The following is a 27064-nucleotide window of genomic DNA, read 5'->3' as shown; positions in this document are numbered from 1 at the left end:
TATGATGAGAATATTTAAGACCTGTCTTTGCAAATTTCTAGTTTAAAGACAGTATTAAAGACTATAATCACCATGCCATATACTAGATGTCTGGAAATTATTCATCTTTATAACTAGAAGTTTGATCAACATATTTGACCTACATCTCCCCATTTGCCCCATCCTCAGCCTTTGCTAACCCCATTCTATTTTCTGATTTTATGAGTTCAGCTTTTGAAAATTCCATGTATATGATATGATACAGTGTTTTTCTTTTTCTGTCTGACTTACTTCACTTAGCATAATGTCCTCAAGGTCATGAGGACATCCATCCATGTTATTGAGAATGGCAGGCTCACCTTTTTTCTCATGGTGAGCTTTCTCTTACTTCTCATGAGTAATATTCTGTTGCATGCATATACCATGTTTTATCCATTCATCCATTGCTGAATACTTAGGATGATTCCAAACATTAACTACTGGAATGACTTCAGCATTTTTCTGTATCTTCTCAATTCTACATGTATGTGACCTTGGAAGTCTGTGCTAAGTTTCCTCATTTGTCTAATTAGGAAAATAATAGTACCTAAAGATATCTTAGTTTTAGAATAAAATGAATTAATATATGGGAAAGGATTTGAGCAATTTCCTATTGTTACTATCGACATTGCTTTCATTATTTTTTTTAAAGTAGGTATTATTATTTTCTCCTTGAGGAGAGGAATATATCTTAATCCATTATAAGCCTTCCCAAACATATATCACAGTATAAACATATTAATTCAGTTTAACTCATTGGCTTTATCTTGCAAGTTTTGCATCATTTTTGTATCATATTTTTAATTTTAGTAGAAACTTTCATCTTTATTTTATAGACAATGCAAACCTACACATTTATGTCCAGCTGATTTTTGAAGAATATCTTTGGGAACACATGGGCCTACAAAACAGAGCCTAAAGAAGACTTTGAAGGGCTGACTGATTTAATCAAAGTAAGTTCCTTTCTGACAGAGGCCTTCAGTAGAAGAGGTATCTTTTTATATGTTGGGTATCAGCAGGTGGCACTTTTTATATCACACTTTGTTCTCTCTGGAACACATCCTCCCAGATGTCAAGGGAACAGCACATGGTTTCATAAGTCCAAGGTAGCAATCTACTAGAGAGTGTTGCAAGTAGTTTGTTAGAAATAATAATTAAATGAATAACATGTGTGAATGTCTATGACTTGAAGTGAATTCCTCATTATCTTTGTGATAACTTTATACCCATTGTGTGTGTTAGTCACTCAGTCGTGTCTGACTCTTTGCCATCCCATGGACTGTAGCCCACCAGGCCCCTCTGTCCATGGACTTCTCCAGGCAAGAATAATGGAGTGGGTAGCCATTCCCTTCTCCAGGGGATCTTCCCTGATCCAGGGATTGAACCTGGGTCTCCCGCATTACAGGCAGATTTTTTTTTTACCATCTGAGCCACCTAGGAAGCCCATTGCTTCCTTGCATTTTTATATGCTCTTTTGAGCAGGAGAGAAAAGTGAGGGGTAAATTTGATGCACAGGAAATTATTGACACCACTTGAGTGAATATCATGTGTCCTGTGTGCTAGGGCAGGAGAAAGATTGAGAGCTGTGGGTTGAGAGTTATTCATCAAGAAATTGACCATGCACGTGAATGAAGAAACAGAAGGAAATGATTGTGCTTGTTTTGGGACTGCTAAGATTGCAAACAGAGAAAACATGCCTCCATCTACATCCTTCCAGGAGCAGCAAATGGAATCAGAATGCAACTTCTAGGGCAGCTCCAATTGTCAGTGGTTTTGTTCAGTGGCATATCCAGCAAAATAACTGAAAAACAGTAATTCACCTGGGATCAAGTTCCAAATATGGTCCATTCTGGGGTGATTGGAGGTGGGCATTTGTAAAGCTGGGATTATATAGTGTAATTGATAATGTCAGAGTTAGTTTTGGATTCTTGATTCTGATTCCAGATGTTTTTCAATAGAGGTAGGCAGGGTGAATTTAAATGGGAAGCTTAGTTGTCAGTAATATTACCTAGTACATCTTTAGTTGGGTGGATATTTTGAAAAATTGTAAGGTGTCATGTACCTTTGAGTGCAAATTGGTCTTGTGAATAACCATTATTCATACCCAGGGTGACCATGTAATTTATCATTCAGACCAGGGACACTCTCCAGAGAGTGAAAGGGGTGCTATTAATAATTACATTGGAACAACAGGTATAACTGGGACTGTCTCAAACAATTTGGGACTTTGAGACTTCTTATTTATACCTTGTGAGTGGAGAAGAGTATTCAATCATTCAATGTACACAGTCCCTCTGAGGTTTCTTGTCTTGTCTTTTTTTAAAACCAGTTCTCTTCCCACAAACCCCATTGCCTCCCTACTCCATGGTGCATGGTGAAAGCCTTTATCACATTTATCACAGCAGTTATACATTGAGCTGTTTATGAGTTTGCTCTGTATTCCCACACTTACATTAGACCCTGTACTTCCTGGAAACAGGGCACATGCATTTTTATCCATCTCTCTACTTATTTATTTATATTGTGGTGAAGACTACCTAACATAAAATTTACCATCTTAATAATTTGTAAGTGTATATAGTATAGTACATGTGCCTTCTTGTGCAACAGGTCTTTGCAGATTTTTCATCTTGCCAAACTGAACTCTTTGAACAGCGACTCCCCTTCCCACTAGACCCCACAGTCCCTGGAAATCACCATCCATATGTCTTTTTGTAGCTGCTTTGTTTCACTCAGCATACATTCCTCCAGTTTCATCCACTTGGTAGCATATGAAAGTATTTTCTTCCTCTTTTTTTTTTAAGGCTGACTAGTATTCCATTGTATACGTATACCACATTTTCTTATCCAGTCATTCATTGATGAGTGTGTAGGTTGCTTTTGTCTCTTGGCTATTATGAGTAATATTGCAGTGAAAGTGCAAGTGCTAATCTCTCTTCAAGGTCCCATTTTTAATTTTCTTGGGGTATATACCTGAAAGTGTGCTAATGCTGAATCACGTGGTAATTCTGTATTTAGTTTTTAAAGGCATCTTTATACTCTTTTCCGCAATAGTTGCACCATTTTACATTCCCACCAACAGTGCACAAGGGTTCCAATTTCTCTGCATCCTCGCTAGCACTTATGATTTCTATTTTTCTTTTCTTTTTCTTTTTTTTGATAGTGGTCCTCTTGAATGAGTCCCTGGGGGCTCAGATGGTAAGGAATCTGCCTGCAATGCAGGAGACCTGGGTTGGATCCCTGGGTCTGGAAGATCCCCTGGAGGAGGAAATGGCAATCCACTCTAGCATTCTTGCCTGGATAATCCTACGGACAAAGGAGCCTGGTGGGCTACAGTCCATGGGTTTGCAAGGAGTCAGACACGACTAAACAAGTAACACTTTCACTTTCATCTTACCTGTTGTGAAGTATTAGCTCATGGTCATTTTGACTTGTGTTTCCTTGATGATTAATGAAGTTGGTCATCTTTTCATATGCTTGCTGGCATTTCTCTGTGACTTAAGTTTTTCCTTAAGTGCCATTATTTTATGTTGTCTGAAGGTGTCTTTCATTTGAGAGGAGGCCTTCACAGTGAAGGTTCAGAATTGATCGAAATAAGGCAGGAAGCATCATGTGTTGCAAATGGTAATGGCACCGGATCTCTATTCTTTCTCTTGCTTCATTTGATCTCTTCCACTCCGTCTTACCTCACTCTCCCTGCTTGTGGGCACAAGGAGGGGAAAGATTACAGGATTCCTCCAGTACAAGAAAGACTTTGGATGTAGGGGAAGTTTTTATTTATGTCTTTCCTGGAGAAAGACATTTTGCTTTCACGTTTCTCATGGCTCATGCTCTCTACTAAGACACTATTTATTCAGTGTAAAATTTTCTCTTTTCAGTTAAAAATAAAAGACCCCCAGGTTTAAAAACAAACACACGCACAGAATCTGGGCTTATCTTCCGTTATAGAAATACAGCCGGAACATGCCAATTCATATGTGATATTTCAAACAAACAAAAATCAATGGAACCATTATGGTGTTAACCAACAAGGTTTTTAATAAAGGTGTTTGGGTGAAATGTCTTTGGTGGTTTAGTTGCTCAGTCATATCTGACTCTCGCGGCTGCATGGACTGTAGCCCACCAGGCTCCTCTGGCCATGGAATTTCCCAGGCAAGAATACTGGAGTGGATCTTCCCAACCCAGGGATCAAATCCACTTCTCCTGTGTTACAGAAAGTCTTCTGCACTGCAGGTGTATTCTTTACCAACTGAGCCACCAGGGGAGGCCTGAAACTGATTTGGCTTGATGTAATTTGGGGACATCTAAGTTTTCACATGCAGGAGTTCAGTACATGGTGATCCCCAGCGTGTGACTCAGGACCAGAGATGAATTAGAAGACTCTTGGGGTATCAGTCTACTGAGACCTAGCTTGGAGGATTTGCTCCTGTGTTCCTGTGGCTGAGCTATTGAGGGCTGGTTCTATAAATGAACGAGAGGTTGATAGGAGCCAGAATGACTCACAGGGAAGTCCTTACGATTTGGTTGGATTGGGTGTGAGGGAGAGAAAAAGCAGCAGCAAGGGGGTGAATAAACACACCGAGAGGACTTTGGCTCCACTAGGCAGTGTCTCTGATCTGTAAAATAAGGATGATTAATTCTTACCTACTTCGTGGAGGTGTGGTGGAGATTATGAAGGAAAATAAATTTGAAAGCACCCTTGAGGGTGAAATGCTTTTTGTAAATATAAGGCATTTTATATTATAAAAGAAAAGGAAATAGAGTCTTGTGGACCAACCTTTCCCTAACTTGATATTCCCCTATCTTTATGAAATGTCCACAGAGTATCTTTGAAAGAGAAATAAAACCTGTGATCAGTAACCTCAATTCTCTCAGGTAAGGAAGGCGGTGACCCGAGGAGGAATCCAACAATGGAAGGAGCTCTAACTCCGTGAAGAAGAGAGGCACATGGTATCCACCATCTGGTCTTTATTTTAACTGAGCAGGTTATCATGAGAACTTTGATTCAGCTGGGTCTTAGTGTCATACTTTCAAGATGCAGTCAAGTTAGTCAAGAAAGCAGCCAGACTACTTGTCTGTTTGGACTGACTATTGCCTTGTTTTGATGCATATTTTCCATCCACTTCACTGCCTGAATGAACAGCAAATTGTAGACAAGGCTAATACCTAGGAGGGCTTTCCTGGTGGGCAGTCCTAAAGAATCTAATGCAGGAGACATGGGTTTGATCCCTGGGTAGGGAAGATCCCCTGGAGAAGGAAATGGCAACCCACTCCAGTATTCTTGCCTGGGAAATCCCATACAGAGGGAAACCTAGTGGGCTATACTCCATGGGGTCTCAAAAGAGTTGGACACAACTTAGCGACTAAACAACAACAGTGATGTATAGGAAGAACCCCTGTGTGTCAGGCTAAGCCCTGTGGATGACTTGCTTTCTGTAACTATGATGTTTAAGCCAACTTGACAAATAGAGGAGGAAAGCAGATTTAGTCCATGTTTTCCTGTCCTAGACATCAAACTTTGGTTCTTGATGGCTGATAAGTTCAACACTGTGCAAGAAACCCAGAGCCAGTCATTTGTCTACATAGGATTTTGATTTTGAAAAAAATGAAACAGAAAGCAAGAAAGTGGTACTACGTGCGTGCGAATGTGTGCTTAGTCCATTCAGTCGTGTCTGACTCTCTGCGGTGCTATGGACAATATAGCTTGCCAGACTCCACTGTCTGTGGGATTCTCCAGGGAGGAATACTGGAGTGGGTTGCCATACCCTTCTCCCGGGGATCTTCCCGAAATAGGGATCAAATCCTTGTCTCCTGTGGTTCCTGCATTGCAGGAGGATTCTTTACTACTGAGCCACTGGGGAGGCCCAAATGGTACTATATGTCAGAATAAAGTTTTAATCTATAACCTCTGTGTAAATAAACATCTATGAATGCCTGCTCACACACTTGCTGCCAATTCTCAGAAAACCCTCAGATAGTTCTGCTGCTGCTGCTGCTGCTGCTAAGTCGCTTCAGTCGTGTCTGACTCTGTGCGACCCCATAGACGGCAGCCCACCAGGCTCCCCCGTCCCTGGGATTCTCCAGGCAAGAACACTGGAGTGGGTTGCCATTTCCTTCTCCAATGCATGAAAGTGAAAAGTGAAAGTGAAGTTGCTCAGTCATGTCCGACCCTTAGCGACCCCATGGACTGCAGCCTACCAGGCTCCTGCGTCCATGGGATTTTCCAGGCAGGACTACTGGAGTGGGGTGCCATTGCCTTCTCCTCAGATAGTTCAATGCATGTATAATAAAAAAACTGCAGTTACCCTTCCATACTGCCACTTTTCTGCCTACTTGTTACAGATCTCAGTTCCTATCGCGGCCTTGCCTGTGCCGTTGGCAAGTTAACTCATCTCACTGTGTTTAATTTTATTCAATATAAAATGAACATTTTTATTTATATGCCCTAGAGATGCCATGAAGATCAAGTACCTAAAGACCTTAGCATAGTTCTTTGTTAAAATGTGCTTTATAATACTAATAAGTGCCGCCAGCAGGGCTGCAGTGTAGAGATGGGTCCTTCTGAGGTTCTGGCTTCACCAGCGGGTAAAAGACCAGGGTTTTGGCTGTTAAGCTTAGCATGGCTTCTTCTGTGTAACTCTTCAACCATCTCCCACCATCCAACAGCTCACCCACTGGTCCTCAGCCACACTCATTTCTGGGCTGAGATCCTGACATTTGCTTTTACTCTGCCAGCCAGTCTCCGTCCCCAGGTCTGCACGTGGCACTTTCTTCCCATCATTAGATCACAGCCTGAGTACCACCTGGGGCTCCCCTGGACCACTGGTCTCAAGGTGCATCTCCTCCTTAGTCATTAGCCAGTTTCTGTCTCAGTTCTTTTTGGGGGGCCAACTTTTAAAAAACTGTATTTTTATTTATTTATTTTTGCTACTCTGGGTCTTCATTGCTTCACATGGGTGTTCTCTAGTTGCAGCAAGTGGGGGCCACTCTCTAGTGGCTACAGTGTACAGGCTTCCCATTGTCATGGCTTCTCGTGTTGGTGGAGCATGGGTTCTAGAGCACGTGGGTTTTCGTAGTTGTGGCCCATGGGCTTAGTTGCTCCTTGGCATGTGGAATCTTCCCGAACCAGGGATCGAACCCTTGTCCTCTGCATTGGCAGGTGGATTCTTAACCACTGGTCCACCAGGGAAGCCCTCTGTCTCAGTCCTTTCCGGCATCTTGCTCTGGTACCCAGAACTGTATCTGGCATGTCACTTAGTGTTTTTCACATTCTTTTTTGGAAGAATAGATGACTATTGTTACCTAAGTCAAATTTTTTTTTCTTTTATTTTAAAACTCCACAGACAGTTCCTATTGAAGAGCAGATGGCTTTATTCGAGGTAAATACTCTTCCAGTCGCCTCAAATCCAATTTATTTGTCTCCTTTCTGTTTCTCTCCAAACTTGAACACTTGCTGGGTAAAATTTTCATTTACTTACTCTGCTATTTCAAGGTGTGCAAACTACAAAAGCAGGTGTCTAGTTCCTCCTAGCTTTGCTGTGTCCTCCGTGAGCTGACAAAATACACTTGGCACCTGTTTATATCTGCAAATAAATGTGTCTGTGGAATGGAGATGTATCTGTACTAAATGAATTGGGAATGTCTGTTTGAACATAGAGAATTATGGCTATATCTTTCTAGCTATTTCACAAGTTAGTATTGAAAAATCAATGTCTTCTTTCATATTTGTGTGTATATTCTGACTATATCCTAGTCCCTTTATCCAAAGAGCAAATTAAAATAAATATTGTTGATAAACCTGGCTGTGGTTTTATTATTTTTTTCAAAACTCTTTGAAAGCTTTTTTCCTTTCCGTGAAATTGGTTTCAGTTTATTTCCAAATAGAATTTGTTATATTCTGGTTTTTAGATGGAATTATCCTGAAGTTAGGGGCTTACCAGGTGGTTCAATCTTAAAGAACCCTGCCTGCCAATGCAGGAGACTCTGGTTCAATTCCTGGGTCAGGAAGATCCCCTGGAGAAGGAAGTGGCAATCCACTCCAGTATTCTTGCCCGGGAAATGCCATGGACAGAGGAGCCTGGGAGCCTACAGTCCATGGGGTCACAAAAGAGTCAAATAGGACTTGGTGACTAAACATTACCACCATCCTAAAGTTAACTGTTTTATAGGAATCACTTTCCTTAATAGAAGTCAACATAGTAATAATGTGAGCTAAATTGTAATGTTTAAAACTATAATGTTGCTTACAGTGTTATATTTGTGATAACTTTATTTATATAGATTTCTTTATTTAAAAGAACATTTTAAAAATCAGTGATGTATTTTTAATAATTATGAGTAACTATAGTAAAGAATTGGAGAAGGCAATGGCACCCCACTCCAGTACTCTTGCCTGGAAAATCCCATGGATGGAGGAGCCTGGTAGACTGCGGTCCATGGGGTCGCTAGGAGTCAGACACAACTGAGCGACTTCACTTTCACTTTTCACTTTCATGCATTGGAGAAGGAAATGGCAACCCACTCCAGTGTTCTTGCTTGGAGAATCCTAGGGACGGGGGAGCCTGGTGGGCTGCCATCTCTGGAGTTGCACAGAGTCAGACACGACTGAAGCGAGTTAGCAGCAGCATAGTAAAGAATGAATACTTCCCAGATGACGGTTTTGATAACCAGTGACTGGCACCTAGACCAGGTGTAGTGTCAAGTAAGAGTTTAATAAAAGCCTGCTAAATGAATCTTTAGCATGTTATACAGTATTTAGCATCCCTGGGAGCATGGGAGCTTCCAGAAATAAAAAAGCAAGGCAATTTGCTAAATCTGGAAAAGTGTTAGTTCTCTTACATCTTATTTTCTAACATTATTTATAAAGTACTGACATCAATTCTCAAGCTACTAAATTTTATTTTAGAGAAGAAACCAACACAAAAGAAGAGAAGTATAGTATCTTCAATCAGTTCAGTTCAGTTCAGTTGCTCAGTTGTGTCCAGCTCTTTGCGACCCCAGGGACTGGAGCATGCCAGTCTTCCCTGTCCTTCACCAACTCCCAGAGCTTGCTCAAGCTCAAGATATACATTTGGAAAGCTCTAAATATTCGAAAGTTTGAAAAGTCCTTAATTTCAAATGCCAAGTGTACTTCAGTGGGTGGTGCTGATTTAACCTATGGTTCTTTTTCTTTTTTTTAAAGTATTGCAGCTTCTCAAAAGTTCTCAAACAAAATAATTCAAGAGTTCTGAAATTTAGACTATGAAAATAATTAAGAAAATGCAGAAAGGGCACTGGTAGATTTTTAAAAACTATTTTAATACAAGATTAATAGCAATTTTCTATCCAAATCAGAAATGAAAAATCTTAACCCAAATCATATTCATTTGACAGTCACATAAAATTTTAGGTTTGATTGGTGCACACATTTGTCCTGCATATATGTTATGCATATGCACACAGAGACCTCACTACTACGCCAACTTGAGTTGTCTTTTCGTTGAAGTACCTCATTACAAGGCAATGTCAAAGATTTCAGTACCTATGCAACCTTCACTGAGGTTCAGATGGCCCCATGCTAGGCTGAGTCCCGTGCTGTAGCAAACTGTGTTATAGCAAGGCTCCAAGATGCATACAAATCAATACTGTCTTTGTAGAACTTGGCCTAAAACCAAACATTGGCTAATGTCTCCACCAAGGAGGAACACACTGCAAATTGATAAGTTATGGTCTCCTTTACTCTTCTGTTAGCAAAGCTAAACTCCCCCTCTCCTCCCCTCCTTTTTCTAAAGTTAGAAGTCAGATTTGTTAGTGACTGTAAATAAATGAGTTTGAATTTCTGTAAGTTTTGGATAAGTCAAAACGTGCATTTGCTAACCCTTCCGCCATTCATCCAACCATCTGATAATTAGCCTTGCAAAGAGAAGTAATAAAAGAATCACAACTCAGGAATCTGCTAAGGTTTTATTCCTCCTTGAGGACTTTAGTTGGTGTTCAGTGTGTAGCCAAAACATGTATGTAATGGCTAAGGAATTAAAGTAGGCTAATGTCTGCAGCAGGGAATATAAATTAAATATTAGGTTTCTGCGTCCCATAATATTTTCAGAGTGTTTGATTTACAGAATGCTACTTTTACAATGACTACTGCTTGTCAATGAATAATCATGTTTTTCAGTGTAGGCAAAGTAGTATTTTCTATCCCTTACAATTAAAGCAAGTAATACAAGATATTGATCTGGTTAAGACACTGTAAGGGAGTCAGATTGCTAGCGCTATGATGGCTCTAATCAAAGTCTTGACTTGACCTTCATTCAAATGAGAGAAGGTCATTGTGTCTGTCCTTTAATACAGAACCATAAGTGGAGCTCGAACTCATGAATTTGCAATCCATTCTTCTCTGCTTAAGACTTTAGCCTCTGTTTAGCTTTTGTTATAACATATACAAAGTATAATATACACCAATTACAGACGTGTATTTCGGTTAGAAAAATACATATTATAACTAAGGAACATGTAAATAGAGGCACTTCAATAAGCTAAGTGTTTGCAGTTATGAGCATCACCCAACTGTTTCTAGCGTCCGATTTCAGTGAGTCTGTTCCTCTCTACTCATAACAGAGGTTATGATGTGATTACAGAATTTAGGGGACTTCAAAGCAAATGAGGGCAGGTCAGGAAAAACAATGGAGTATCATCGCATCCCCTATCACTATGCTAAAATGAGAGAAATTAATTTGGTGGTGCAGGGAGGGGAAATTCCAAAATACTTACTGAAATGGGTTAACTAGATTAAACTAATTCCCTTAGGGTACAAAAAAATTCTCATGTCAAATTAGTCTAAAAAATCATATGATGGGGTGGGATGATGATAAAAAGCGGGAAGTACAATTTGAATAATATTTTGACCACATCCATGTGGGTGACGATTACTGTGGCATCATTAACTGATAGTGATGTCAGCTTTCTGCCTGGCTCATATAGTTCACTATAGCTCACCAATATGAATAATATTGATAACAAAGGTGTGGAAACAAATGAAGCAGGCATTTATATATTATTGGTGTGTTTAGTGTGTATAGAACATGGGTTCACATTCATTAATATAAGGTGTATTCACATACATGCACAAAACCCTCTGGGGGGTGAAAGCACAGGGAAAACAAGGCATTCTGACCTATTTCACAGAAAGCAGTGCAGAAATATTTTTTCAAAAGGAAAGACTTGGAGCTTAAAGCTATGAAAACAAGTGATGACTCAAATATTCTGGAAAATCAAGATTGATTTAATTTGTATTGCACCTTAATTACTGGAGAAAGACAATACTGATTTCTGAACATACAGTGCAATGAGCAACATAATTGATTGGTCCTTCATAGAGATGCTTTATGTGTAATTGGTGCTAGGAAGCTGAAGTTTGACGGTGAAATGAATGGTTTTCTAGAAGTATGGAATGCCAAATTAGATTAAGTGTCAATTTCTTAAAGATTTAAACGAAAAGATGCCACAAAGTCTCTCAGAATCCTACGTTCCATATTTTGTTAGGCATACAATAGCAAGAGATGCTTCTAAATACTTTCCGTTTTGCAAAAGTGCTCAAATATACTTAATACTATTGTGCTGCATGTGTTCTACTTAAGTGTGATGACTAAATCAATAACTAATTATAATTTTGATGAGTATGGAGATAAAAAATATCACTTATGTGTCGTGACTGCCAATGGGTTAGTTAACATGTGACTGGCATACTATGGTGTCTTGAAACATTACTTTCCCAACCCCAGAAGCATCATAGAAATCAAAAAAATAAAAGACATGGATAGCCAACTGTATTCATAAAGCCCCAGTTTGGTTTATTTTGCTTCTCTCTGTCAAGGGGAGCATCATGCCTGACTTTGGCACACCTGGTGGAAGAGTTAGGCTATAAATCAGCCTGTTAAATTAGGACATCTCTCCAAGTGCCAAGCAGGAATCCTAGGCTGAAGGCGTTGTCCTGAAAGCAATGGTTTTGCATGAATAATACATTCCTTGCACATACAGTTTCCATGACCGGTACAGTTCTGCACACCCATGGCTCTGCCCATGAGTTAGGTACAGTGTGGAGCACCCAGGGCAAAGCACACTCATGTGAGAAAGGTGTGCCCTGGCAAACTTTTAATAAATGGACAGTTAGATACGTAAAAAGTTCTCTTTCTTGATTCTTGGTGCTCACAGATAATTGAGGAATCCCTTCTCTGAGCAGCACAAAACAAGAAGAGCTGGTTGACAAAACATTTTCGTTACAAAGGTGTGTCAACCCTGAGCTTGGAATTAAGAAGTTAAAATCTGTGATTTATATATATATAGATATAAAAATAGATGATCATACTAAGACTAAAAAAGTGAAAGAAATCTCCATGTCAATACTATATATATATCTTTTTTGTCTTGACGTTTTTTGTTGTTGTGAGTTATTTTGTAAGAGAATGCCCTTGTGATGCAGAAACCAATTGACACAAAGTAAACAGTTAAAAATCAAAACTCACTTATGCATCGAATTGTTCAGCGGTTCATTAAAAGAACTCTTCTTTGGGGAGGGTATGAGCACAGGGCAGAAACATTTGATTCATGTCAAGCCTGTGGCTAAAGCAAAGTGATTGTATTGTTGATGATTGTTTTCATTTCAGACCCTTGAGGGGGATGAGTTCATGCAGGTGTCCACTAGTAACTGAAAATGAAGCAAAACGTCTGTGCCAATTGGATACAGTGGACAGACACTGTATTATAAAGTGTATAATTAAAAGAATTAAGAAAAATGATGCTATTACTGAAGTTGAAATCGGGCAAGGTAAGAGAGAGATGCTGAGCTGTAGCAAATTTTGCTCTTATAGTAAAAGATGGAATTCTAAATTTACCCTCAGTACCTCCAAATCAGCTGGGGCATTTTGTGTTTAGCGTGCAAGACCTCCAAGACAACAGTGTTTTTTCGCTACATTAAAAAAATGTCAAACTTTCTCCCCATAAGCATTTTGTAACCCTGATTTGTTACTGAAAAGCTTACACTGGGAGCTGGCTGGCAATGCCAAACTTACGGCATTAAAGCTCTTTTATTTTTCTCTCTTGTTTGCTTCTTTGTTCCAATTGCAGTTGTCTTGGGGTTTGGCCTGATTTTGCAAGGAAAATTATCTTTTCTTCCTATTTTCTTTTAATGGGAAAAAAAAAAAAACTCACAACGTGAGATTCCTTTACTTCTGCAGCATAAAAGCAAATGAAGGTAAGAAAATCTCCTGGTACGAAAGATTTGAGTAAGAATTCTCTAGAATAAACAAGGTCCCCACAGATAGCTGAAGGAAAGAGGAAGCAGTCCAGTCTGGCGCCCGGTACTCTTTGGGAAAACAAAAAGGGAGGCAGAGTACAGTACTGCCCTCTTCTTGGAAACCGGTAAGTTTTTGTGGCATGGTCCACTGTCCAAGGGTGTAAGAAAAGAAGTGAGTTGGCCATTCCAATAGCTAAAATGCAGTTTCATCTGACTGAAAACCCAGGATTATCTGCACAGTCTCTGCAGTGCCAGGGTGACGCAGACGAGAGATCCTGAGAGCAGGGAGGGACCCGGCTGGGCGGCAGAAGAGTCTACTCCTCTCCGGTCGGGATCCACCGCGGGGGCCTCTGTGGTGACAAACTCAAACTCTGTAGGACACACGTCATCCATGCACCCACTGCCACTCCCCGAGCCGCTGGATTCGTCGCCTGGCATGGACAGATGGAAAAAGAATTAGCGCCAGGCCAGCAAAGAGTGGGACGCAAAAGAATTTGGGCATGTTGGTAGAAGACCTCCTCATCCCACCCCACTAGGTTTATTTTATTTATTTATTTTTAAATTTATATATTTATTTTAATTGGAGGCTAATTACTTCACAAGATTGTAGTGGTTTTTCCCATACATTGACATGAATCAGCCATGGGTGAACATGTGTTCCCCATCCTGAACCCCTCTCCCACCTCCCTCCCCATCCCATCCCTCAGCATCATCCCAGTGCACCAGCCCTGAGTGCCCTTTCTCATGCATGGAACCTGGACTGAAGATCTATTTCACATATGGTAATATACATGTTTCAGTGCTATTCTCTCAAATCATCCCACCCTTGCCTTCTCCCACAGAGTCCAAAAGTCTGTTCTTTACATCTGTGTCTCTTTTGCTGTCTCGCATATAGGGTCATCGTTACCATCTTTCTAAATTCCATACATATGCGTTAATATACTCTATTGGTGTTTTTCTTTAATGGACAGGTTTGTGATGGGTAGGTGGACTTTATCTAAATAAAAAGCAGAGACATCACTATGCTGACAAAAGTCCATTTTATAGTCAAAGGTATGGGTTTTCCAGTAGTCATGTATGGATGTGAGAGCTGGACAAGGTTGAGCAACAAAGAACTGATGCTCTCGAACTGTGGTGCTGGAGAAGACTCTTGAGAGTCCCTTGGACAGTAGATCAAATCAGTCCATCCTAAAGGAAATGAACCCTGAATATTCATTGGAAGGACTAATGCTGAAGCTTCAATCCTTTGGCCACCTGATGTAAAGAGTCCACTTGTTTGAAAAGATATCCGAAGTTACCCAACTAAAAAAACATGGGAACCCTAGATCCAGTGAGAGGCCATACCCACCATGTTGGAATCTGAAATGAATTTCATATTCTGGCCAATATTTCAATTACTTTAACAACTTTCATTCTTTGCTCATTCTCAAAACTCAGAGCCGTTGTTCTCAGGAGATATCATGCTTTTAGAAAGGATTTTGAAACAATATTTTAAAGGAAACCATTGAAGAGGAAAACCAAAAATGGAAGTAAGAAATCAGAATGGCAGCATGTAATTGTGGAAGGCACAGCTGCTTATGACCATTTTTGGCACTTTTCCCACTGCTGTTCTCCTAAGTGCAAGGATGGATTCTGACTTGACAGTTGGTTGACAAACCATGGCCTGGAGGCCTGCTACTTGTTTTTGTATAGCTCTCAAGCCTGGGCTTTCCAAGTGGCACAAGTGGTAATGAATCCGCCTGCCGATGCAGGAGACGCAGGAAATAAAGTTTTGATCCCTGGATTGGGAAGATCCCTTGGAGGACAGCTTGACAACCCTCTCTAGTATTCTTGGCTGGAGAATCTCATGGACAGTGGAGCCTGGCATGTTACAGTCCATAGGTTTACAAAGAGTTGGACATGACTGAAAAGATTTAGCACGTATGCACCCAAGAATGACTTTGTATAATCCCAAGAATTGTTTTTATATATTCACGTGTTTGAAAAAACACAAATGAGGAATAATATTCTGCGATATGTAAATAGTGTATATCTGAAATCTAAACCTTAGTGTCCGTATGTAAAGTTATGTTGGAACACAGCCATGGCTACTCACTTATGGATTGTTTAACTCTGCATTCATGTATGGCCCTCCAAGCTGAACATATTTAATATGTGGCTATTTACAGAAAATTTTGCCATTCTCTGCTTCAAACCAATGCCCAGGTGTCCACCTAGTATGCTTTCTCAGCCTGGCATCTTCCCTGCCTGCCCAAAATGCCCTCTGGGACTGCTGTATTCCCACTTCTGACCACTTGGTTCATGATTCTTAAACCCTGTATCTCAGACGTGGGTCTCAGGTAAGTCTCCATCTATTCATTACTGGTTGCAGTGGTTTAGTTGCTAAGTTGTGTCTGACTTTTTGCGACCATATGGACTTAGCCCATCGGGCTCATCTGTCCATGGGATTTCCCAGGCAAGAATACTGGAGTGGGTTGCCATTTCCTTCTCCAGGGAGTCTTGCCAGACCTAGGGATTGAACCTGGGTCTCCAGCATTGACATGAAGATTCTTTTACCAACTGAGCATCCATTACTAGCTATGTGAAAGTACTTATCTCCATTTGCAACTCTATTATTTAACTGTTTGCTTTCTTGTTCCCTCCCTGAGAATGTACACTTGTTGAGGAAGGGCAGACACTTTGTATATACTGTTCATTTCTGTATCTGCATTGGCTTTAATGATCCCTGGCATACAGTAGGTGCACAATAATAATTACTTCCTGAATAATTATATATGCCTTGGACACTTTTTTCAACTTCTTTGTTTCCTCAACTCAGTACCTACTGACAATAACATTTACCTTGTTGAGGATGGTGAAGACTCCCTGATAAAATGTGAGAGTGCCAAACCCAATGTGTACAATGATGCTTGATAGGAAATATATTATTCCTCCAGCAAAGACGACTTAGATTTTAACCTGCTGTCTTTTATTTAAGTCAGTTAGCCTTGCTAGGCCCTGCTTGTTCACCTGTAAAAATGAGAATAGTCCTATCTACTTCATAGAATTGTTATAGGGTGAGATAAGTGTTATAAGTGAGATAATGTTCCTGGGAGGGCTTAGGAAACGTAGTAATGGTACACACAGAAATGACATTTACTATTTCCCCCAGGTACTCCATGGAGTCCATTCAATAGCCCTAAATGTCTCCCTGCTGGTCTGAAATGGTGATTATATATTGAGCTGCTCCAAAAAGACTAGTGCCATCTTAGCTGCTGGCCAGTGGTACTTAAGAAAAGCCAAGGTGATGTCAGGACTCTTCCAATACCTCCCCACTAAGCAAGGCTCAACTCAGCACAACTTTATTTATTTATTAAAATTTTTTTCAACTGTTTTCGGCTATATCACATGACATGCAGAATCTTAGTTCCCGGACCAGGAATTGAACCATATCCCCTATAGTAGAAGTTCGATGTCTTAACCACTGAATCGCCAGGGACGTCCCAGTGTAATTTTTGTTTTCTTAATGAGACATCTAAAATACCACATAAGAGCACTTGAATATACTATACCAGGTTCTTAACATTTTCTCTAATTTATCTTTAGTGGCTTTCACAAAGGGGAAAATGCCCATTAATTAAATTCAGAGATATCACAGTTGCTAAGGGAATTAATTGTTTTAAACATTGGTATTATGAACAAGAAGTTACATAACCTTTACAGATATTATTGAGGTGATTTAGAATATTAAAAATGTGGTAAGCAAATAATGATGGGGAATTTTAGCTGAGAAAAATAATGGCTCCATCTCTTTCTGAAAAGGAATCACACATGCAGGTATCTAAGGGGCGAGTTTTAGAAATGTCAGAAGCAATAATGGTGATGATGACTATAAGATGTGATAGTGGTTTATAAGACAGACACTATCCTAAAATAAGCTTCCCTGGTGGCTCCGATGGTAAAGAATTTGCCTGCAGGAGACCTGGCTTCGATCCCTGGGTCAGGAAGATTCCCTGGAGAAGGAAATGGCAATCTATTCCAGTATTCTTGCCTGGGAAATCCCATGGACAGAGGAGCCTGGTGGGTGATAGTCCATGGGGTCAAAAAGAGTCAGGCATGACTGAATGACTAACACTTTCACCCTAAAATAGGAGGTCAAGTTTGGTGCTGAGGTTACAGCAAAGTGATACTGAGTGTTGCTGATTTTTATTTTCTTTTTGGGGGAAATGGAGCAGGATGTCTTCTCCAGGACGTATCTTAAGTTTTGCCGATTGATATGTATACAACGTCTTCAGGTCAGAGAGGAGAGAGAACCAAGGCCAACATCAACTAATTCTTATGTATCTTGAATTATTTAATCCAATAGTCATTCTCTGATGACAAAGTGCTTTATTAGGCAGAGAAGATAGAAAAGATAAATTGAGAGTGAAGCTAAGAAATGAGCAGGGGAGAAGCAGCAAAGGCTGAAACCTAGTGTAATTTTTTCTTCTGAAGAGGGAAGGAGACATTTAGCAAAGAGGCAGAGAAATACTGGGAGGATTGAGAAAGTTTAGAGCAAATTTATCAGGTTGGCAATGATCCTGCACTTAGAAAGTTAATTTTTGAGTTATTTTAAGTGGAATTAAGCTCTAAAAATTTTCTGCAGGGGAAAACTCAGTAGAATGATGGTTAAGACTCAGATGACTTCTTGTCTCCCATCTGTAACTTGTTTCTTTCTATCTCATTAATTCAAGCGCATAGCATCATCTTTTGCTTCAGTGACCAAATTATAGAATCACTGGCAACTCCACATCTTATGTTCAAGGAATCTTCTCCCAAGAACTCTCTCTATAAGAATATATATTTTAAAAAGCCAACAAAACAGAAAACAAACAAACAAACAAAAATAACCTCTTGCTTTTATAGTTACACATCTAGAAACCACTTAGACAAAACCCAAATATGGTTACTTTCATTCAACGTGCACTTAATAGTCTTTCAAAATCACTTTTGGTACTTTGTAATCTTTAATAGCATATTCAAAAGCAGAGACATTACTTTGCTGACTCAGGTCCGTCTAGTCAAGGCTATGGTTTTTCCAGTAGTCACGTATGGATGTGAGAGTTGGACTGTGAAGAAGGCTGAGCGCCGAAGAATTGATGCTTTTGAACTGTGGTGTTGGAGAAGACTCTTGAGAGTCCCTTAGACTGCAAGGAGATCCAACCAGTCCATTCGGAAGGAGATCAGCCCTGGGGTTTCTTTGGAAGGAATGATGCTAAAGCTGAAACTCCAGTACTTTGGCCATCTCATGCGAAGAGTTGACTCATTGGAAAAGACTCTGATGCTGGGAGGGATTGGGGGCAGGAGGAGAAGGGGATGACAGAGGATGAGATGGCTGGATGGCATCACGGACTCGATGGACGTGAATCTGAGTGAACTCTGGGAGTTGGTGATGGACAGGGAGGCCTGGTGTGCTGCGGTTCATGGGGTTGCAAAGAGTCGGACACGACTGAGCGACTGAACTGAACTGAATTTTTAATAAAATAGTCATGTGTAATATTACATCAGCATTTTAGTATTTCACTCAAGATTTCAGATACAAAAGTCAGTGGGTCATGTATGTGCACAATTAGAGAGAGAACAATGCAACTGACTTCATGGCACATGAGATATTCGTCTTAGCTCCTTTACACATGGCCTCAAATGGACCTCCCAACAATCCTAACTCAGGTATGCTCCCCTGAAGTGATCTTGAGTGATCGTGAGGACATTCTTCTCTTGGTGGTTGGGAGGAAGGATGGAAGTTTGAGGCAGAGACATAAACGCTGATGGGGAAGGGGGGAGGGAAAACATTACTTTGCTGTCTTGCAGTTAGTGGATTAACTGGCAGATGAAACTGAACTTTAGTCTTGGTACAGTTGAATGTCAGCCACTGCAACTACTCCTTAAGAGCAGCTATGATTTTAGTCATATCCTAAAGAAAGATCAGGGCTCTCTGCCCAAAGGACTATAAAGAACTTTGCAGATGGGGTAAGAATGACACAAAAGAGCCAAGGTAAAAATTATGATAAACTTATTCATAAAACAGAGACAGGCTTACAGACTCAGAGAACGAACTTATGGTTACCAGGAGGAAAGTGAGGGAAGGATTGTTTTGGAGTTTGGGATCACTAGGTACACACTGCTATATCGAAAATGAATAACCAGCAAGGACCAACTGCATAGCACAGGGAATGATGCTCAATATTCTGTGATAACCTAAATGGGAAAAGATTTTGCAAAAGAATAGACATATGTATATGTATAGCTGAATCACTTTGCTGTACACCTGAAACCAAAACAACATTGTTAAACATCTCTGTTGGTGTTGAGTCGCTAAATTGTGTCTGACTCTTTGCAACCCCATGGACTGTAGCCCACCGGGCTCCTCTGTCCATGGGGTTTCCCAGGCAAGAATACTGGAGTGGGTTACCATTTCCTCCTCCGGGGGAATCTTCCTGACCCAGGGATCGAACCCGAGTATCTTGCATCTCCTACATTGGCAGGCAGACTCTTTTTACTGCTGAGCAATCAGGGAAGCTCTCTAAATGACAAGTCTCCAATACAAAACAAAAATTAAAAAAAAAAATTCTTTCTTTAAAAAAACAAATTACAGAATGATCTTCTATAACGGTTTTCACTCCGGAGGGTGCTGATAAAGGCTATCTTACTTGTGTCCTGGAAGTTGACGTCATTGCCATTGTATGCGTTCTTCAGTTTGTTGGTCATCACGCGGAGAGCCATGATCTGTTGCCTGATGAACGTGTCGGGCCGCGTGATGTCCACGTCCACCTCTGGGTTGTTGATCTGGTTGGTCAGCCCGTCATTCATGATCTCAGGCAGGTACCTGCAGGGCACAGAGAGAGAGACCAGTTGGGGTGAGGCAGGAGCGACCTTGAAACCAGATTCTGTCACTCTCTTTCTAACTGTGAACCTGAACATCGGCAAAACCTGGCCTTGGTTTCCTGGAAAAAAACACCAAGCAGTGAAAACAAGGCATACGTTTTCACAGAGAGAGAGATGTGGCTAAAATGGCCTCAGAGTTGTCTCTAAATGGCACTGAATTCTCATGTAGGCTTGCCTACAAATAAATGCTCCCCTGAGGACTTCCAGAAACTATTCCTTAAAATTAATTACTCTGTCTCCCTCCATCCCAAACGTTAAGATGGTTAAGTCAAGGACTTAACAGCTCACTTAGTGATCCTGTGAATTTTGCTAGTAGGACCTGAACTTGTAAATTATACGTGACCTTAGAGGGTTCCCTTGTACGAGGGTGCTCTTCCTCAGTTGAGGAGGTCTGATCCCAGGTTTTAATCAGAACAAACTTCTGGATACAAAAAACCATCTTTGGAAAGTTGGAGGAGCAACCACTGATCACTGGAATATTTTAAGTGTCCATTAGGATTTTTAGTTTGTACTAGAATCTTGGGTCTAACTCGTCACTGAGTAGAAGAGTAAAATCTAATGTCAAATTTATATCACCATTTTTTAAAACTTGTGCTTGTGTCAAATTGTCGGTCCTTCCAATGTCAACTGCTTAAGCTGCCCACGTGCATTTATACCAGCAGAGACTGAAGACCTTAGCAAAGTGCTCGCAGCGCCAGACTCCTTACTCTTGCGACCCGTCTGCTTTCCGCCCCTCTCCTCGTCTCAAGGTTCTCACACATACTTCTTTCCTGTTTCCTGTGTCCTGAGTTGGAGTGCAGAGGGCTACAGCAGCTTCAGAATTCCTTGCCTCCCCTTAGCCCTGTCTTTCCATCCTGCTGCTGCTGCTGCTGCTGCTACGTCGCTTCAGTCGTGTCCGACTCTGTGCGACCCCATAGACGGCAGCCCACCAGGCTCCCCCGTCCCTGGGATTCTCCAGGCAAGAACACTGGAGTGGGTTGCCATTTCCTTCTCCAATGCATGAAAGTGAAAAGTGAAAGTGAAGTCGCTCAGTCGTGTCTGACTCTTCATGACCCCATGGACTGTAGCCCACAAGGCTCCTCTGTCCATGGGATTTGCCAGGCAAGAGTACTGGAGTGGGGTGCCATCGCCTTCTCCGTCTTTCCATCCTAGCGCATCCTAAATGACCTGTCTGGCTAACCTTCACAAAATACTGCTTCTATCATGTCACGCTTCTGTCGCTAATCTCCATGGGGTGCTTACTAAATGCCAGTCATTGTGTTAAGCACTTTACCTGCATGACAAAAATTCAGTTTCCCAGCAGATCTAGGAGGTAGGTACTATTTTATCCCCATTTTGTGTAATAGAAAATGGAGGCTTAGTTACTGTGCAGTCACCGAGCTAATGGATCTAACTTCAGAGCCCATGTGTCCAAACACTGCATCATATTGCCTGTTTGATCACAAACTCCAATTCACACTTTATGGCTCAGCACTCCAAGCCCATTTCTACCTCCTCTCTACTTTCTCAGGTTTCAATTCTCCTTTCAAGGGACACTCCTTGCCTTATGCAATCTTCCCCAGGGGTTCATCTTATCTTTGCTGGCAATGTACTTTTCCATTTAAGTTCCAAATATCTTTAAAGACCCAGGTCAATCCTCATTTTCTCTTTAAGATGTTTTCCAGCTTTTAGGGACCTGCCCATTCTTTCCTGTTTCCCAGGTGGCACAGTGGTAAAGAATCTGCCTGCCAATGCAGGAGATTCGGGTTTGATCCTTGGGTGGGGAAGATCCCCTGGAGGAAGAAATGGCAACCTGCACCAGGACTCTTGTCTGGAAAATCTCATGGCTGGAGGAGCCTGGAGGGCTACAGTCCACTGGGTCCCATAAAGTTGGACACGACTTAGTGACTTAGCATGCACGCCATTCTTTCCCAGGGCTTCCAAGTTTGGCAGGGTATTTTGGGCATTGCACCAAGTCATCTGCTAAGAGAGGGAGATGGGGCTGAAGGCCAGCCCAAATGCACCTGCAGGGCACCATTCACCATGCCTTTTTCTTTCCTTTCCTTTTCTTCTGTGGGAATCTTTTTAGTTTAGAAAATTACACTATACACCAAAGTAAAGACAATAGTGTAATGAACCCTTGCATACCCATCTGGGTGCTTTTTTCCCCTAATTCCTACAAAAGCACTATATTTGTCTGGGTCCTGGCAAGAAACAGATGGCACACTCAAAGGAGCAATAAAGAGAGTTAAAGAAGAGACAGTTTACAGAGGTGTGAACAGGGTTGAAGGAAGCCAGTGTGATGAAGAACCCTGGGGCTGGCAACAGCAGAACGGCCAGAAGGGATGGAGCTGTTACCAGAATGCACCAGCTCTGAAGCCACGGAATGTGGCCGGAAGATGCTGCCGCTGCCAAAGCAAGGTCTCTCAAAGAGGGAGCAGAGGGAATGATATCCTGACCTCTCCAGTCCCTCCTTCTGACCTCTGGCTGCTGCCTCCCATTGGCTGAACCCAACTGGAAGCCAGAAGGAAGGGCTATCCTGCTGATGTGGTATGTAATGTTCTTCTTTAGGACACAGACCAAGGTTGGAAGGATGAAGAGCAGATCTCAAGGAGGGCGGGGGTGCCAGGACATCCAGCCCAGGCATCTGATGGACTGGTGGCAGCCCTACCTAGTTGCTATCATTAGCATTCTTCAACCGCCTCTCCTGATGTGGCTTGAAAGCTGAAAAAAACTTCCCTTCCTCAGAGAAGGTGGGATGATATGAGAGAGTAGTATCGAAACATATACATTGAAAGCGAAAATCGCTCAGTCGTGTCCCCATGGACTGTCCATGGAATTCTCCAGGCCAGAATACTGGAGTGGGTAGCCTTTCCCTTCCTCAGGGGATCTTCCCAACCCAGGGATTGAACCCAGGTCTCCTGCATTGTAGGTGGATTATTTAACAAGTGAGCCACAAGGGAAGCCCACTACCATATGTAAATGAATAGCCAGAGGGAGTCTGATGTATGATGCAGGGAGCCCAAAGTCAGAGCTCTGCGGCAACCTAGATTAGTGGGATGGGGAAAGAGGTGGGAGGGAGGTTCTTGAGGGAGGGGACATATGTATTCCTAATGCTGATTCATGTTGTTTGTATGGGAATTACCATCCCAGTATTGTAAATTAATTATCCTCTAGTTAAAATAAATATATAAAAATAAAAAAATTGCCCTTCCTCTATTTTGTCTTTCCTATGTACATATACTCATACAATATACTTGTGCTTAAAATTCTTCCCCTTCCTGCAGGTTATTTTGCAAGTTTCCAAAACCAAAGGCTCTGTCCATCAGCCTCCAAAAGAAATAAAAACACACAAAGAAACTTTTATATTTAAGCCATTTTTCAGGCAATGAAATCTTATGCATGATGTATTTGTGCACGAACTGGTTTACCCATCCCCACCCAGGGACTGAACCTGGGTCTCCTGCCTTGCAGGCAGATTTTTTACCATCTGAGCCACCAGGGAAGCCCCATTTTACATCCGAGGTCTCTGAATAAGCTCCATGTCTTTATCCATATCTTGAACAACCGACATGATCATGAACATTCATGATGTTCATTGCATAATGAAAAATAAAACACACAGAGTGCACTTCAAATTCTGTTCCATAAAACTTCACTGTATTTACTGCCTTAAAAAAATGTCCTAATTGAAATGAAAAAGAGTCAGGGGGCTATATTTCTTTATTTTTATAGTAAAGTGTAACTTCTGTGCTGCCTTTTCATATATCTGGTATACCAATAAAACTTTGTTAGATTCTGAGATTGTTTTCCTGATATACATTCTGAAATATGACATTGATTGACTATTACTGACATTCAATTATATGTGCCAGGTTTGGTGAGTTCTACCTAATCACTAAAGTGAAGTCGCTCAGTCGTGTCCGACTCTTTGCGACCCCGTGGACTGTAGCCCACCAGGCCCCTCCGTCCATGGGATTCTCCAGGCAAGAATACTGGAGTGGGTTGCCATTTCCTTCTCCAGGGGATCTTCCTGACCCAGGGATCGAACCCAGATCTCCTGCATTGCAGGCAGACGCTTTAACCTCTGAGCCACCAGGGAAGCCCAAAGCCCATCAAAATATACAACCCAAGGGTCGGCCAGCCTCTGCTGGCACAGAAGCAGAGGGGCTGAAAGGTGCTCATGGGCTCTGGTGTTGTCCCATAACATTCTGAACAGTGATCCCTATGGCTGTACCTGTGCTGAGTCAGAGGAGGGCTTTCTTTCTTTCAGCTGCTGTGTGCATGGCCCAGCTAGCTGAGACTCATTTATCAGAAGCCGACTGCGATAGCTTACATGGAATGCTACCCTTGGGAGTTTGAGCACACAGGAACAATAAAAGACTGCCAAAGAAACCCAGCCTCTAACTGTGTCTGCCGATGCTCAGCCACTTACAATAAAAACAAGTAACAATGAGCCTATGTCCTTAAGAACTTTTCTTCCTTTCAGTGTGTTCAAAGGGGAACTTTAGAGACTATATGGAAACTTACACTGAAAAACACAGTTGGAAAAGAAAATGGCTGTTTTGTCACCCCAGGGGCACATCCTGAGGCCATATTTGTGGATGTCCAGAGTGCAGCCTGGGGGATCCCTGGAAGCCCAGTTCAGTGCCAGCTCATCTATTTGTTGCCTCTCTTGTTTGATCTGTTTGTGCTGTGTGCTGTGCTTAGTCGATCAGTCAAGTCTGACTCTGTGACCCCATGGACAGAGGAGCCTGACAGGCTGCAGTCCATGGGGGTTCTCTAGGCAAGAATTTTGGAGTGGGTTGCCGTGCCCTTCTCCAGGAGATCTTCCCAACCCAGGGATTGAACCCAGGTCTCCTGTGTCGCAAGCGGATTCTTGACCGTCTGAGCCACTGGGGAAGCTATCCTGAAGAATGGATGCACCTTTGAGCCCATAATATTCTTCCCTTTATTAGATCTTGCACCAGCTCTTTGATGTGAGGGCATTTTTGTACCATCATGGTTCTGGGAGTCATGGGAAGGGAGGAGAATGTTGCTACAGAGAGCCCAGGTTCTGAGGCTGGCTCCACATTTAACTGGGGCAGGGAAAGCCCAGAAATGACCAACTGGAGGGGTGTCACTATTTGCTACTACCTTGTGCTGTGGTGTGGAAAGTAAGTGGCATCTGGGAAGAGTCAAGCAAAGCTTCCTCATTTTGTTACCCTCTATTTTGTAAGACCACATGTAGGGGCTAAATCATTGGCAGTTTGGCAGAATTACATATCTTCTCATCTGCTATGATCTACTAGCTTGCATTCTCCCCAGATCTACGTGTTGAAAACCTGATGCCCAAAGTGATAGGATTAGATGGAGAGGCATTTGATCAAGAAGGCTCTGCGCTCGTGATTGGGACTAGAGCCCTTATAAAGAAGGCCACACAGGGCTTCCCAGCCCCTCTGCCAGGTGAGAATATGATGAGAAGCCTTCCCAGAAGGGGTTCTGGTGGAGGATATCACTGCGGAGCTTGTGTGATGAGTGACTCAGCCAGCACAGCAGGCATGCTTGACCCAGGACGCTGCTGTCAGTGGGCTCGGGATGGATGGAGCATGGAGAAATATCAACTCCTGCTCAAGCTAGAGGGAACGTAAAATGCCGCAGCACTATGGAAAACAGGATGGCAGCTCTTCAAAACAGTAAAAATAGAGCTACCATCTGATCCAGCAATTCCACTTCTGGGTATATATCCAAAAAAATTGCAAGCAAGGACTCAAATAGATATTTCTCTGTTGACAGCAGCATTATCTACAACAGCCAGAAGTGGAAGCGAACCAGGTGCCCAGTGACAGATGAATGCATAAGCAAAAAGTGGTCTGTACATAAAATAATTCAGCCTTACAAAGAAGAATGGGAATTCCCTGGTGGTCCAGTGGTTAGGACTCCATGCTTTCAATGCCGAGGACTCAGGTTCAATCCCTGGTCAGGAACTAAGATCTGGTAAGTTTGGCAAACCACATGGCACAGCCAGAAAGAAAAAAAAAATTCTGACACATGTTAACATGCCAACAGGGGAAGGATAAGATGGTTGGATGGCATCACCGGCTCAATGGACATGAGTTTGAGCAAGCTCTGGGAGATGGTGAAGGACAGGAAGCCTGACGTACTGCAGCCCATGGCATCACAAAAAGTCGGACACGACTGAGCAACTGAACAATAACAAAAACAACAACGTGCCAACATGCATGAATCTTAAAGACACCATGCTAAGTGAAATAAGCTGATCACAGAGGGACAAATGTATAATTTCACTTATGTAAGGTACCTGGAATAGTCAAATTTGCAGACATAAAGTAGAACGGTGGTGGCTGGGACTGGGGGCGGGGAAGGGAGGTGTGGGGAATTATTGTTGATGAGTGTGGAGCTTTAGCTAAGGAAGGTGAAGATTTTTGTGGTTGGATGGCAGTGATGGGTGCACAATCCTGCGAATGTACTTAATGCCCCTGAACTGGACACTTGAAAAATGGCAGAAATGTTAAAATCCATGTTATGTATGTTTTACCACAGTCTTAAAAAGTCTAACTTTTAAGTACCATTTTTCTAAAGTTCTTGAGAACTTTTCTATTTTTCCTTTCTCCATTTTTCTGGGCTGCTGCAAAGTGGTATTATTCAAAACATACTGTGACTTTAGGTTTTAAGTGGACTTATAAATTCTTGAAGACTTTTGAGCTGGAGTTGTCTGTGCCCTTAGGTACTACAAAGAGATGGGACACTGAGACATGGTCAAAGGCACAGAGGCTGACCCAGGACACCTGAGATCTCTCTGGAATCCAGCAGTGTGATTGTGGGCAACTAACTTAGCTACTATATATATATGTATATGTATATGTATATGTATATGTATATGTATATGTATAT

The 27064-nt window shown here is 41.8% G+C and overlaps 1 protein-coding gene across 1 annotated transcript in view; it reads right to left on the bottom strand.

The window, feature by feature from the left end:
- Positions 1-9294: 9294 nt before the first annotated feature.
- GPC6 (glypican 6) overlaps positions 9295-27064 on the bottom strand; it is a 1226374-nt gene continuing 1208604 nt past the window's right edge. The window contains exons 8-9 of the mRNA XM_040267334.1: positions 19957-20132; positions 9295-13719 (exon numbers count right to left, since the gene is read on the bottom strand). Coding sequence (XP_040123268.1) covers positions 13517-13719; positions 19957-20132 — 379 coding nt within the window. The 3' untranslated portion in view covers positions 9295-13516. The remainder of the gene's footprint in view (positions 13720-19956; positions 20133-27064) is intronic.

The sequence above is a fragment of the Oryx dammah genome, unplaced genomic scaffold, assembly GCF_014754425.2.
Source record: "Oryx dammah isolate SB20612 unplaced genomic scaffold, SCBI_Odam_1.1 HiC_scaffold_24, whole genome shotgun sequence".
In the NCBI taxonomy this organism is placed as follows: domain Eukaryota; kingdom Metazoa; phylum Chordata; class Mammalia; order Artiodactyla; family Bovidae; genus Oryx; species Oryx dammah.
Note: the sequence above shows the minus strand (reverse complement) of the source record. Positions and strands in the feature narration are given on the sequence as shown.